At 46.1% G+C, this 11,843-nt stretch overlaps 1 protein-coding gene across 1 annotated transcript; it reads right to left on the bottom strand.

The window, feature by feature from the left end:
• Positions 1–3,432: 3,432 nt before the first annotated feature.
• On the bottom strand, positions 3,433–7,664 carry LOC116546725 (phospholipid phosphatase 2-like). The gene is made up of 4 exons (XM_032272907.1): positions 7,641–7,664; positions 5,097–5,180; positions 4,690–4,857; positions 3,433–3,722 (listed from the first exon to the last, which is right to left on the bottom strand). The coding sequence occupies exons 1-4, from the start codon at positions 7,662–7,664 to the stop codon at positions 3,573–3,575; spliced, it is 426 nt and encodes a 141-aa protein (XP_032128798.1). The 3' UTR covers positions 3,433–3,572.
• Between the last annotated feature and the right edge of the window lie 4,179 nt (positions 7,665–11,843).

The following is an 11,843-nucleotide window of genomic DNA, read 5'->3' as shown; positions in this document are numbered from 1 at the left end:
AAACAAAAACCTACTCAAAATAGTCCAGAGACTGTAATTTGAAATGCGAAACTATAAAAAATTTAAAAGAAACTCTATGTGACGATGAGTTTGGTGTTGAGTTTTAACACACAACATTAAACGCCAATTCATGAAAATATTGATAACAGGCTTTATAAACTAAGTATTCTACTGTGAAAAACTGTATTCAGAGAACAAAAAGACAAGACAGACGTGAGAAGATATTTACAAAATACATATGTGATTTTAAAACTGGGTAAACATCTGAACAGATACTCAACCACAGCAAATATGCCGATAGTAGGCTGGGCATGGTGGATGCCCATCTCTACTAAAAACACAAAAATTACCCAGGCGTGGTGGCGCATGCCTGTAATCCCAGCTACTCGGGAGGCTGAGGCAGGAGAATTGCTTGAATCTGGAGGGCGGAGGTTGCAGTGAGCCGAGGTTGTGCCACTGCACTTCAGCCTGGGCAAGAAGAGAGGAACCCTATCTCAAAACAAATAAAGAACAACAACAAAACAGGCTAACAAAATGCTGTGGCAGGGTATGACTTGAGAAGTCATTTCTGAGACAGGGGATGGGACCTGGGAGCTATCCACCTCCTGAAAATATGCGGCAGGAGACAGAAGAACTAAAATTCTCCACACAACAGGACATCGTGCCTCTCGCTGTTGAGGAGACTGGGGGTGGATGATCAGGCTTGGGGCTAAGAAGCCTCTGGGAAAAGGCCCAGACCGCACTGCTGAGCCAGCCCAGGGGCTCACACGACCCCAAATCCCCACCCCCAATGCTGTCCAGAATGCCACACGCCACACCACTGCCAGGTCAGGCTGAGGAAACGCTGCCTTCTCGCATCGTGTTGTAGCAACTAATGTAAAAAATGTAAATAATGTTATCGAAATTAGGATTTTATGTTGTTTCAATTTAACAGAAATTCAGTTGAGAAATAAATAGCCAGGTGTGGTGGCTCACACCTGTAATCCCAGAGCTTTGGAAGGCTGAGTGGGGTGGATCACCTGAGGTCAGGAGCTCGAGACCAGCATGGCGAACATGGTGAAATCGCATCTCTACTAAAAATACAAAAATTAGCTGGGCATGGTGGAGGGTGTCTGTAATCCCAGTTACTTGGGAGGCTGAGGCAGGAGAATCGCTTGAACCCAGGAGGTGGATGTTACAGTGAGCCAAGATCACACCACCACACTCTAGGCTGGGCAACAGGTCAACACTCTTCAAAAAAGGAAAAAAAAAGGAGAAAAAGAAGAAATATTGTCTCACTAAAAGTAAAGGTAATGACATTTTGAACTTAAGAAAACTTTCTCAGGCACAGTTTTCCTTTTTTGACTTAAAATTTTTCAAAATGCAGTCCAGAGAGTGGCATCATGATGCCCACATACACAAAACAGATTTAACAGTTACTAACATGTTGTCATGTCTGCTTCATGTTTTTATAATATGAAATATTGCAATTTTCAGTTCTCACAAAATTTCACTTCTAAATACTTCAGTATGCACCTATAAAAAAAAGTAAGCATGAAAGTGAGGTGTGGTGGAGGGCGCTGTCATCCCAGCTACTCAGGAGGCTGAGGCAGGAGCATCACTTGAGCCTGGGAGGTCGAGGCTGCAGTGAGCAGTAACTGCACCACTGCACTCCAGCCTGGGTGACAGAATGAGACCCTGTGTCTAAAAAACAAAGTATGTATGGTTGCCTACAAAACCAGAAAACCATATGGTAGCTCGCACGTTCAAAAAAACCCTGCATATCATCAAATACTCAGGAGGAGTTTTCTTTTTTTCTTTTTTTTTTTTTTTTTTTAAACCTAGTCTTTCTCGGAGAGCAGTGGCACAATCTCAGCTCGCTACAACCTCTGCCTCCTGGGTTTGAGCGATTCTCCTGCCTCAGCCTCGCAAATAGCTGGGATTATAGGCGTCCAACACCATGCCAGGTTAAGTTTTGCATTTTTAGTAGAGACAGGGTTTCATCACGTTGGCCAGGATGGTCTCAATCTCCTGACCCTGTGATCCAACCGCCTCGGCCTCCCAGTGTGCTTGGATTACAGGTGTGAGTCACTGTGCCCGGCCAGGAGGAGGTCTTCAAAAACCAATTAACCTCAGAAAGTGGGAGAAATGCCAGGCCCCGAGGACACAGCCATGGGAAATGATATTTACATGGCTAAGAATCTCAGTTTCCTGTGAGAAACAACAGAAAAACAATATCCTCCTTGTACAACGAGAGAAAATACTGTTTTTTTCCATGAAACCATAAGGGTGCGGGCAGTGTAAACCCAAAATTATGCATGAGGGCTTCCCCAGAGCTCCGTGTGGGTGGAGAAATGTGTCCTAACTGCTGCCCTGCCTGCTCTCTTGGTACTGGAAACCTGTGAGAATTTCCGAACCTGACACACTGCGTCCCGGCTTTTCTCAACAGATGCAAAGCAGTGCATGTGTAGCCCAGCTGGGCAGCACCCAAACGGTGAGACAGGCCACCGGCTCCCAAAGCTGGGCCCTCCTGGCTCCTGAGGACCCTCTGGGGATGGCTCTGGTCAGTACGGCCCTTTCTTTCTCTCCGCTCTCACAGCTGTGGGGTGCACATGCTCTTTCTGAAGCACTGAGACTCCCCCAGCTGAGGCCAGCAGCCAGACTCAGCCACGTCCTCTCCCTCACTCCAAACTTCCTCCACTCCTCAGTCTTCACTGCTCGTCCCAACAAGGCCACCTGCCCCCAGCAGACCACACCGGAGTCCTGTGCACTGCAGCTGCTCCCACAGACTCATGCTCAACCCTCTCTGTGGTCCTGGCTTTCAAGGCCATTGCGCCTGGGAGGAGACGGAGGTGTCGGCTGCTGTCAGGGTGCCTGGGTCATTCCCATTTGCTCCTGATGCAGTGACTCTGCCCGTGAGATCTGGCTGGGAACCTCTCTCCCACCTACTGCCAGAGACTCACATTCTGAGCCCAGACACAGCCTCCTTAGCTGCTATCATTTCAGGGAAACCAGCCCCTGAATTACCCATTTCAGAAGTGTGGCCCCCAGGTGCACGGGGTGGACATGAAGAGAGGGGAGGGGTGTGCTGACCCATCAGACCCTAGACCCCAGCGCCATGCAGGGAGAAACACAAGGGGCGGGCTTGGCTGCTGCCCTCCACTGTCACAGCGGGTGAGGCGGCCTGATGCCTGAGCTCCGTGGAGCCCTCTGACGGGGGAACACCGTCCCCAGAACGGCCGTAAGGAACAGAGGCACTGAAACCACTCATCAAACCAATACCCTATTTTACTAAAAACCACATGTACATTACATTTTACAAAACAGTCCCTTCCTTGACCCCATAAAAGAATGGGGATATTGGGGAGCTACGGGAACAGGTCCCCCTCCAAATGCTCAGGGCTGCCTAGGCCTCCCCAGAACCCTGGTCCTGTGAAGGGCAGGGGCAGCAGAGCCTGCTCACTGCTCACGTCAGCCCAGGGTTGCTGGAGCCCGTCCGGAGCCCTCAGTGCCTACCCAGGGCCAGAGGGACCACCTGGGGGGCCGGCCTCAGCTGGACTCACAGCCACTCCCTGCCTGGGAGGCATCCAGCCTCAGGAGGAGGAGTGCGGGTACCCAGAGTGGCTGTGGTCAGCCTCGCCCAGGGTCACTGTCAGTGACAGGCTGGGCTTCCTTTCCAGCTCCTCCTCCTTCGGGAAGTGCTGTGGGGGTCGGGCTTTGAAGAAGTCTGAGATGTAGCGGACCTGGCAGAGTGGAGGAAGGTGAGACTGGGCAGGGGCTGGGCAGGCACCAGGGACATGGGCAAGGGCAGGAGGGGGAGGAACAGGGTACCAGGTGGGCAATGAGAGAAAGAGTGCCTGTGGGGGGAAGAGAGCCCTCTTGGTGGACGACCAGTGGAGAGCACTGGGGCGCTGACAGGCCCAGGGAAGGGCTGCGGTGTGCAGGTAGGAGACCCAGGGAAGGAACTGGGGGAAGAAAGTGTCCAGGGAAGGACTGGGTTTGGGGAGAGGGGTCCCAGGGGAGAAACGGGGTAAAGGGAGGGGCCCCCAGAAAGGATTGGGGTTGAGGGAAGGGGTCCCGGGGAGGAATGGGGGAAGGAGGGGTTCCATGAATGGACTGGGGTTGGGGAAAAGGGTCCCAGGGGAGAAATGGGGAGAAGGGAGGGGTCCAGGGAAGAACTGGGGTTGGGGGAAGGGGTCCCAGGGGAGGATGTGGGGGTGGGGAAGTGTCCTGGGATGGACTGGGGTTGGGGGATCCCAGAATAGAAATGAGGGGAAAAAGGGGTCCCAGGGAAGGATGGGGGTTGGGGAGAAGCGGTCTCAGGGGAGAATTGGGGGTAAGAGGGGTCCCAGGTATGGACTAGGGTTTGGAGAAAGGGTCCCAGGGAAGAATGTGGGGAAGGAGGCATTTAGAAAGGACTGGGGTTGGGGGAAGAGGTCCCAGGGGAGACATGGAGAGAAGGGAGGAGTCCAGGGAAGAACTGGGATTAGGGGAAGGAATCCCAGGGAAGGATCTGGGGGTGAAGGAGGGGTTCAGGGAAGAACTGGAGTTTGGGGTACGGGTCCCAGGGGAGAAACCGGGGAAAGGAGGGGTCCCAGGGAAGGGGTCACAGGGGAGGACTCCGTGGGGCAAGAGTGCAGGGAAGGACCAGGGTTGGGCAGGGAGTGGCCTCTGGACAGCACAGGGGGTGAGTCAGGGTCAGAAGCTCACAGTGAGGCCAGCCACAAGCGCCCCCTGCAGGAGACCAGCAAGGACGTCACTCCAGTGCTCAGACACGCGGGTGTAGCCCACATAGAGGGCAAAGGCCACCAGGAAGAACTGGACCGTGGGCCACAGCAGCTGCGTCCACTTCCAGCAGAGCCGCGCCTGCATGTAGCGCTGGGACGGGAGAGGGCACCTCAGCCTGTGTCCTGCCAGGCACTCCCACGCCCACTGCACAGATGGCAGCTCCGAGGCCGAGGGCATAAAACCGGCCGGCCCAGGGCCTCCTGTTTTTTTTACAAACAAGTCAGTGAGCGCCTCCATCACCACCACGACCCACCCATTTTACAGCTGGAAAAGCCGAGGTTCAGGTAAGGGAGTGACTTGACGGGCAAGCCCCGGAAAAACGGACTCACCGCCAGGAACACCACGCAGCACATCCCAAAGGAGGCGTGTCCCGAGTAGAAAGACAACCTGGGGAAGGAGAGGCAGCAGGTTGGCTGATAAATAGATAAACAAAATGTGGTGTGTCTCTACCACAGAATATTATTCATCCATAGAAGAAATCAAATACTGACACATGCTATGACATGAAAGAACTCTGTAAACATTGTGCTAAAGTGAAAAAAATAAGCCAGCCACAAAAGATCACACATTACACAATCCTGTTTATATAAGAGGTCCAGATTAGGCAACTCTATAGTGACAGAATATAGATCAGTGGTTGCCTATGGGAGCATAAGCTTATAGGGGGAGTAGAAGCTAGTTGTAAAGAAATGTGGATTTCTCTGTATGGTAATAAAAGCTTCCAAAATTGATTGGGATAATAGGTGCACAGCTCCATGAATATTCTAAAAACCACCAAATTGCATACTTTAATAAAGAAATTGTATGGTATGTGAAGTGCATTTCAATAAAGGTGTTATTTAAAAATACATACATATATATATATTGGTGGCCAGGCATAGGTGGCTCATACCTGCCTATAATCCCAGCACTTTGGGAGGCAGAGGCAGGAGAAACACTTGATTCCAGTAGTTCAAGACCATCCTAGGCAACATAGCATGACCCCATCTCTACAACAATAGATAAAAAATTTACCACTGTGTGATGGTGTATGTCTGTAGTCCTAGCTACTTAAGAGGCTGAGATGGGAGTACTGCTTGAGCCCAGAAGAATGAAGCTACAGCAAGCCATATCACACCACTGCAGTGCAGCCTGAGTGACAGAGCACGTCCCTGTCTCTGAAAAGAAAAGGAAAGAAATGCAGGTTTTTAAAATTGATTTGCGAGAGTAACCAAGTTTGAGGAGAAACAGAGGAAAAAAGAGTACTGAATGGTGAGAGTAGTGGCTGGTTTGCCTCAGTTGCTAGCTAATTAATTGGCTTCTGAAAAATTTCTTACTAAAATCCCAGCTCTGGGGGTCAGTCATGCAGTCAAATGATAAATCCTAAATCTCTTACAAATGCTCATCATCTTTCTTTACATGCCTTCTAGTGAAAAATTCTTAAGTGTCTAAATATCAAGTGGTCTGAAATGATAGCAGCTGTTTATTAAAGAAATAACATCTCAGCCAGGTGAAGTTGCTCATGCCTGTAATCCCAGCACTTTGGGAGTCCAAGGCGTGCAAATCACCAGAGGGCAGGAGTTTGAGACCAGCCTAGACAACATGGCAAAACCTCATCTCTACTAAAAATACAAAAATTAGCTGGGTTTGATGGTGCATGTCTGTAATCCCAGCTACTTGGGAGGCAGAGGTAGTGAATCTCTTGAACTCGGGACATGGGGCTTGCAGTGAGCCAGCATAGCGCCACTGCACTCCAGCCTGGGCAACAAGAGTGAAACTCCATCTCAGAAAAAAAGAAAAAACAAAAGAAATAACATCTGCATTTTTTTTTGTTTTTCAGATGGAGTCTTGCTCCATCACCCAGGCTGGAGTGCAGTGGTGTGATTTTGACTCATTGCAACCTCCACCTCCCAGGTTCAAGTGATTCTTCTGCCTCAGTCTCCTGAGTAGCTGGGATTACAGGCATGTGCCACCATGCCCAGCTAATTTTTTATTTTAGGTAGAGACGGGGTTTTGCCCTGTTGGTCAGGAGGATGTAGATCTCTTAACTTCATGATCCACCCTCCTCAGCCTCCCAAAGTGCTGGAATTATAAGCATGAGATTTTAATTATAAGCACTGCACCCAGCATTTAACATCTCGATTTTTGAAAACCATGAGTCAAATATTATTTTCCTTTTCTCATTTTACAGGTGTGCAACCTAAAGGACAGAGAACTCAAATAATTTTCCTAAGTGGCAGAATACAGATTTAAATTCTATCGCTTTAGTCTCAGAGTTTGTGCTTTATTTTATTATGATAAATTCATCTTTTTTAAAACCAAGAGACTTATGTAAAATTCTGCTAGATTAAAAAAAAAAAAAAGCCTCTTCCTTTTCTTGATCATGGCTGCAGGCAGGGCTCACACTGCATTTTCTTTACTTATATATGTCCTGCTTGGATGGAGACATGACAGGGAGCTCCTCTCAGGTCTCTCTCTTATGAGCAGACCCCATAAGCATGGAGAGAAGGAAATACATTAGACGGTGTTGTAGGAAATGCTTTCATTCCAGGCACTGCTGTTTAAACTATCCCTAAACTTTCTTTCCTTAAAAGAACAGAAAAAACAAAGAGGGCAAAAGATGAAGAAACATTCCATGTGACCCTCTGCATCCTTATTTGTTGTAATAAAGAAAAAGCATTTTAGGGATTTTTTTGAGTGCAGTTTGTAAGGTGATTCATGTTATTTATTTCCTGTTAATGATTTCCAAAATGTCAATTTAAAACATCCAGTAATTTAGCTTTATCACCAGGCAGCTGTGCACATGTGAAATTAGCTTGGTTAACTTCATCTGTATAAACATGTAGCTAGTGAACTGACATAACGAATAAACTGGAGAATCAACAGAAACATGCCAAAGACTGGCCCTTATTTTCCATGGCGATCTCAATTTCAGGAATCTTTACATTACTCTCAGGGCTTCATGGTCTTTTAGGGGACGGCAAAGCTGTAAACTAAGCACAGAATTACTTTAGTATATTGTAGAAAAATACAGAAGAAGATGCTTTATAAGAGCAGAATATAAAACTCATACCATTTGGAGATTTTCAAAGAAACCTGCAGCATTAAACTTGTAGTGTAATCCTCCACAAGGGGCTCAACAAAGCCTTGGAAATATAAATGAAGTGGAATTGCACGTGACACTTTCAGTAAATTAAAAGAAAAAGAAAGAAAAAGAAAAAAAGGTCCATTAGATAAAATACTTTAAAAAACCAAGAAACTAACTGCAAGTCCCACAAAGACATTGGGCAATGATTCTATATGATTTCAGGCATGCTGATAAAGAATGTCTTAATGTAGTAAAATATAATAAGAAGTACATGTAATCTCTTACCTTTAGTGTTTATTTTACTAGCCATTCCAGGAGGGAAGTAGCAAATAACTAGTTCAGGTCTAGAAAGAAAACCAAGAAATGTTACAGTAACCAGTATAATGGCGGTCTCACAGCTAGGAAAATGGTCAAGATATGACTAGGGATTTTTCCTAAAGGCATTCACAGAGTCATCCTGTAATGTAACAATAATTCCTATCATTGTGGACAAAAACTTGGACTTTTCCTTCCCATGACTGGCAAGTAATTATATAAAAAGTAAATTACTTCTTTCATAAAGAAAAAAGAAATTAACACTAGTGTACATTCTTTAGTCACTAAAATTCTGCAGAAACCCAGATATAATAAGAAACTCGATTATCCGACCAGGTGTGGTGGCTCACACCTATAATCCCAGCACTTTGGGAGGCCAAGGTGGGTGGGTCACATGTTCGAGACCAGCCTGACCAACTTGATGAAACCCGGTATCTACTAAAAATACATAAATTAGCCAGATGTGGTGGTGCACGCCTGTGATCCCAGCTACTTGGGAGGCTGAGGCAGGAGAATTACTTGAACCTGAAAAACCAAGGTTGCAGTGAGCTGAGATTGCACCACTACACTTCAGACTAAGCAATAGAGCAAAACTCTCTCTGTCTCTCTCTCTCTCCATACACACACACACACACATATCTCACCTCTCTACCTATGATCAACGTTCCTTCTAAACTCAATTGAAGGCACCATATATCACAAGCCAGATGGCAAGAAATTAAATAAATTTCAGTCTTTTTATGCCATTCCAATTACATCTTGGTCAGTTTACAAACATGCTTCAGCAAATGTTGGAGGAGTTTTTCTCCCTCTTTAGGAGTCCTCTCTCAGTTTATGCTGCCTAACAAAAGACCCCCACACTTAGAAAGAGGATGGAGACAGGCCAGCTTCAGGACATGCTGCACAAGGAGAACCAACTGTCCCAAAAAGAGAGGGTTCTACACCACCCTGAAAACTTCTCAATTGACCAGCTACACACAAATGCCTGAAGTATGGAAGTCCGTCAAGAAAATGAACAATTGGTGACATCAAGACTTCTGACCCAAGGGCCTGCAGCTGGTGTGACCATTCATCAAAAAAATCTGACTTTAAATGGAGACACATTGGATTGTGACATGCAATAAAAGAACTGAAGCAGCAAATTGTCTTGATTTGGGTTTCCTTTCCATCTTACCCAGCTCCAGCCAGTGAAGAAGTGAGCATGCCTGTGGTGCTCCTGACACATCTGGGGTAGTTCCCATTCACAGTGGTCAACCTTTGGGATTTTCCCACACATTGTAGGGTCATCATTCATCTATGCTAACCTATAATGGGCAGATAAATGCTCCCTTTTAGAGGCTGGTGAGAAAATTGTCAAATCTGAAAGCCCACAAACTGTCTCAGCCAGGGGGGAACACATGTAGGAAAGACTATGGAATCTGATATCAGAAGCCTAATCTCAGGTAGAACTCTACAGATTTACAGTTGTGAGTAATTAACTTACTTTCTCTAGGCTCTGTTATTCTCATATAAATCACAAGAAAGGTAGACTGAATAGTCTCCCAGATCAATTCCAATCTTAACATCTTCTGGCTTTATGATTAAAGAATGATACTAGTATGGCTGAAACTGTGGCTTAACCCCAATAGGAGCCTGCTGGGATCATGCTAGGCAAAACTAGTCCACACAGACAGAGCCATTCTGACCACATCCCTCCCTATGCCAGCTATCATACAGATATGCACCACTGGTATGAGAAGTCCCTTCTACATAAGACATTGACTGATTCAGTAATAGGCTGATTTATTCATTCAACCAACAAGTATTTACTGAGCACCTTCTAGGTATTTAGGGTTACAACAGAACAAAACAGATAAAATCCCTTCCCTTATGGAGTTTACATTTTAGTGAAGGATGAGGAGGAGCCAGACATCAAATAGGAAATATAAATTAAGGATATATTTTATGTAGAGCAGTGTTGGGATTCACTCAGGGTGGCTCCCAGAATATTAAGGGAAGTATTAGGGAAGTTATAGATTATAGTATCGAACCTTTTCGGGAAGCCAAAATGTTTTAGTGAGCCAGGTTGAATACAGCCAGTCCTTACCTTAGAGCTTTAAGTCACAAGGTGACTTAAACATAAGATAATAAAAGCTTCCCCAGTTAAATCTGTTTACCTCACATTCCTTTGTCTCTACTCTGTTTACTCATATAAACTTTGTGCTAGATGGCCCTCTTGGGAGAGGTTGAAAAAGAATTACTACTTAATGGTGTTTATTCTGGGCCTCAGAACCAAAGGTTTTTATGATTCATAAATCCACTCTTTTTTCTATGTTAATTATTTACAAGCCTGTTGACTTAAAACCTGTTATTAAATCTATACTGAATAAATGTAAGAAGGAACAGAGAGTTGTAGTCAATTAGCTGCAATCACCCTCTAAAAGCAGCTGAGGACCCCTTAGCCCAACTCTTGCACTGTATTCTGTAGGTAAGAGAGTATTTCATTCATCCGTTGCTAAGACAAGGTCTGCAGGACAGACCTCCGCAGGTAGTGATCAAAGTCTCAGAGCAGCCCGGAGGCCCTTGATAAAGTGACCTTTGAACCACAATCCAAAGCAGTGAGAGAGTGAGCCATGCAGCCAGTAGGGGAAGAATGTTCCAGGCAGAGGAAACAGCAAGGCCCAGAGACAGGACAGGATCAAGCCTGCCTAGCGTGCCAAAGGAAACAACATGAGCTCAGTGTTTATAAAGAGGAGTAAGAGCAGGAGAGTAGCAGGAAGAACAGTGAGACAGGTGGCAGGGGCCAGGTCATGTACAAAAAAAAGCCACTAGAGAATTTGAACAGAGAGGTAATTATGATCTTAATTCCACTGTGAACGGATTGTACTAGCTGTTGTATTGAGAGTAGAGTGACCAGGCACGGTGGCTCACTCCTGTAATCCCAACACTTTGGGAGGCCAAGGCAGGTGGATCACTTGAGGACAAGAGGTCAAGACCAGCCTGGCCAACATGATGAAACCCTGTCTCTACTAAAAACTCAAAAAATTAGCCTGGCATGATGGCTCATGCCTGTAATCCCAGCTACTAGGAAGGCTGAGGCAGGAGAGTTGCTGGAACTCAGGAGGCAGAAGTTAAAGTGAGCCTGGATCATGGCATTGCACTCCAGCCTTGGTGACAAAGCAAGACTCTGTCTGAAAAAAAGAGAGTAGACTGAAGAAGGCAAACATGGAAACAAAAAAAGCCAGTTAGAAGACTACGGAGATAATCCAGGTAAGAGATGATGGCAGAGTGGCAGCAGTAAGGTGTGAAGAGAGACCGATTCTGAAGTTGAATCAACAGGACACTTGAAGACAGGATCATCTTGGAAAATCTTGGAACTACTGAGGAATCAAATGAAGCTAAATGGCACTAAATTCTAACATCCACTGTGAAATCCTGCGAACAGGGTTTGTTCACCTCTGTTACCTAGTGTCCCACTCAGTGCTTGGCACATAATAGGGATATAAAAAGTCTTCAATTCTTAAATGAATAAACGTGGAACTGAATATATTCCAAAGCCAAAAGACCTGCAGTTTGATAGGTCATTAGGAGATCAAAACGCATCTGACACTAGACATATTTTACTAACAGTGGGTTCACCTCCTCTGAGTGAATCAGCTTCTAAGCAGTGAGCTGAGATCATGCTAGTGCATGGGCAACAAGAGAGAAACTCCAG

The sequence above is a fragment of the Sapajus apella genome, unplaced genomic scaffold, assembly GCF_009761245.1.
Source record: "Sapajus apella isolate SASKATOON/1434 unplaced genomic scaffold, GSC_monkey_1.0 scaffold1279, whole genome shotgun sequence".
Taxonomy (NCBI): Eukaryota; Metazoa; Chordata; class Mammalia; order Primates; family Cebidae; genus Sapajus; species Sapajus apella.
This window is presented reverse-complemented; position numbering and strand designations above follow the sequence as displayed.

Bases quoted from the DNA above. Each gene is read 5' to 3' on its own strand.
- LOC116546725 (XM_032272907.1), bottom strand. From the start codon at position 7,664: ATGGAAAATAAGGGCCAGTCTTTG. The intron at 5,181-7,640 runs GCATGTTTCTGT...TCTATTTATCAG, and splicing joins AAAATAAGGGCCAGTCTTTG to CCAACCTGCTGCCTCTCCTT. The intron at 3,723-4,689 runs GTGAGCTTCTGA...CCACTCTGCCAG, and splicing joins CGCTTGTGGCTGGCCTCACT to GTCCGCTACATCTCAGACTT.